General features: G+C 37.1%; 1 protein-coding gene across 1 annotated transcript; it reads left to right on the forward strand.

Annotated features, from left to right (window-relative positions):
- Positions 1–1,258: 1,258 nt before the first annotated feature.
- LOC132172813 (uncharacterized) lies at positions 1,259–2,049 on the forward strand. The gene is made up of 2 exons (XM_059584385.1): positions 1,259–1,584; positions 1,701–2,049. Exons 1-2 carry the CDS (start codon positions 1,259–1,261, stop codon positions 2,047–2,049), a joined length of 675 nt encoding a protein of 224 aa, XP_059440368.1.
- Positions 2,050–3,037: the final 988 nt, after the last annotated feature.

Here is a 3,037-nt window from a genome sequence, read left to right on the forward strand (position 1 = left end):
TTTAAGGAAATGGAAATGAGGTGGTGTGTAGCATTATTCTAATGGTAAAGAATTGTGTTAGTCATGTTAAAAAACATGTGATAGCATTTTCACATGTACTTAAAAGGATGCATAATATTAATTTTATTCTACTGGGAAAAAAAATATTCAAACCAATTTAGAAAAAAAAAAAAACTTTTGTGCGCGCATTAGCCAAATGGTAAAGCTAAGAATGATTAATAAGAGTAATTTTTTTTATTTTTTATTTCTTATTTTTTCATATTGTATATATTTTGGTTAAATTAGCATGCTCTATTCATCATTAATTGTTTTTTTTTTTTTTTTAATTAATAGTTGATTAAACATGCATGCATGCAAATGTACGCACTTTATCACGTATATGAATATGAACACATCAAAATATAAAGAAACATCTCTCTTTCACAATTATTCTTTTTTTTTTTTTTTTTTAAATTCGTATTCATTTATTTATTTTGTTTTAATCTTGTTCATTAATTGAAGCTTCGAGTGTCGGCTATAATTAATGACCCATGCAAACCAAATGATCCAGGGAACGAAAAAAAAAAATTCCACGAACGCCTCTTCCATGCATTGTGTTAGGAAACGTGGTCATTTTGTGATTCTAAAGTAGGAAGACAATTTCCTTTAGGAAACGTGGTCGTTTTGTGATTGTTAACAGTTAACACCTTCTCCGATTAGGTTTCGCTGTCTTCTCGGTTTGCATGCGGTGAGAATGAGATTCCTAGGGTTCCTATAAAGTTATAGAAGTAAAAATCCTTTCTTTTTCTACACGCCAGCCACCAGATTTCACCCAGAATGTCGATCTATCTGCCGGAGGAAGTGGTGTTGAATATACTCGGCAGCCTGCCACCAAAATCCCTATTCCGATTCAGGTGCGTTAGCAAAACCTGGCGAACTCTCGTCGGAAATCCTGATTTCTTTACCCCAAACTCCATCAACCAATCCATTCTCCCGGACCCCAATTGTGCTGCTGCTCCTCTTCTCCTCTTCGAAGCTAGATCCAGGTGTTCCAAATTCAATTATAAGAATATTTTTTATTTCCTCTCTGGCGACACCCTGGAGCGCCACTCTCTGGAGCTAAGTACAAATCAAGCTTTTAAGATTGTGGCTTCCTGTAATGGCTTAATCTGTCTCCACGAACACTATGAAAAAAATCTATCTTTGAAACCCCGCAACTTCAGAAGCTATCAAGCCTCTCCCGCGCCTCCCACCCTGGCAGTATGAGACGGGTGCGAGAATGAAGTTTTGTGCCATTCTCATCACCGTCGGATTCGGTTTCGACCGGAGATCCAACGACTTCAAGGTGCTGAGGATTTCTAACATTGTGCGCAATAATCGCAATTATTTGTGCTACGATATTAGAACCGAAATCGGGAAGAAGACGACCAATCGCCAGGTGGAAGTGTACAGCCTGAGCACTCGGAGATGGAGACTGATTGACGTCAGCGTGCCGTTTGATGAACTTTGCATACGCCGGCCGTTGGATGACCTATTAAATTTTCCGACCACCGCTTCAGATGGGTTTTTCTTCTGGTGGGTGGTGCCCACTAAACATCATGGCCGGTAAACTTTATGATAAGGAGGAAATTGTTGCTTTCAACTTCGGGGGAAGAGATATTCCGAACGACGCCGCTTCCTCGTCGTGCACGTTTCTCACATTACTCCTCCGTTAATTTTAGAGTGTTAAATGGGTCCGTTGCTATAATGGGTTTTCGCTCAACAAAGCGAAAGCGTATGCAGAGGGAGAAAAGCAATGCATCTTTCGTTATATGGGTTTTGTTTGAATTTGGTGTGAAGGAGTCTTGGACGAAACTCGTGAATATTTCAGTTCTCCTAGACCACCCAAAAAGGCCATTGGGGTTTTGGAGAAATGGGTTGATCTTGGAGAAAGAGAAAGAGAAAGAGAAAGAGAAGGAGAAGGGGCATTTGGTGTTGTACGATATACTAACCCATACAAAGAAGGATGTTCTTCAAATTCATGGGAATAAAAGATTGTTGCAAGTTTTTCCCTATACATGTTTGGTTTGATGAAGTACTTTGAGTGGCATTCATGAGTTGGATTGGAAGAAGTACTATGAAGTTGGTCTGCCTTGAGGAATGGCTGCATACATTCATGTCCTTTTGTTTGTTTTTGTTGTTTCTGATTATTATGTTTGGTTTAATATTATGTTTTCTCCTAATTAAATCCATAATGAAATTTCAATTATTTGGTCTTATGGCTATCCAATCTATATGAACTTACTTTCTGTACTCCAATTTTTCATAATTATTGGTAAGCGTCTAACATACATTAGATCAACTCAAATTCTTGGTGAGCATAATAATGAAAAGAGAAGTGTTACATATCCATCTTTTTTTTTGCAAATTTATGTACTATTGAATTCATGAGACCTATATGCATGTGGTGATCCCATGGATTCAACGGTGGATTTCTCCGATGGAACCATACGAGGTTCATGAAGTCTAATAGTTTATTTCCTCAATCTTGTAAAGGAATATGTATAAGATTATTTAAAAGAAGAGGGAAGAAAGAAAGATGAAAAAGATAGTTTGTCTACTGCTAAATCTATTGAGAGCAGAAATGTTAATCCTTATCGTGGTTCTTCATTTCTATTTCCTCTGAAACAAACATCATTGCTTTTTCTTCATATGTCCTGGCGGTTGAAAACCTTTTTAGATTTGTGATAGAATCAAATTAATGATAATTTTAAAAGAAATATCAATTTTTGGAGGACCCTGTCATTTAACATTACTCTAATTAATGCGCAATACTTCTCATGATGATCTTCATTGACGTTGCATCATTTGTCCAATAGGTGCGTTAAGAGGGGTGAAGCAAAAGAGCACGCGGCGTGCCAAGCACACCGGTGCAATTTTTTTTTTTTTTTTTTTTGCATTAAAATATTAAAAAAAAAATTTCTACACAGCGTGCTAAGCACACCGTGTGCTCTGAATCATGACTCGCGTTAAGAGTATTATTGATATCAGTATGGTGATATTTTTGTTTGATTCAGGC

Source organism: Corylus avellana, chromosome ca1, assembly GCF_901000735.1.
Source record: "Corylus avellana chromosome ca1, CavTom2PMs-1.0".
NCBI classification, from domain to species: domain Eukaryota; kingdom Viridiplantae; phylum Streptophyta; class Magnoliopsida; order Fagales; family Betulaceae; genus Corylus; species Corylus avellana.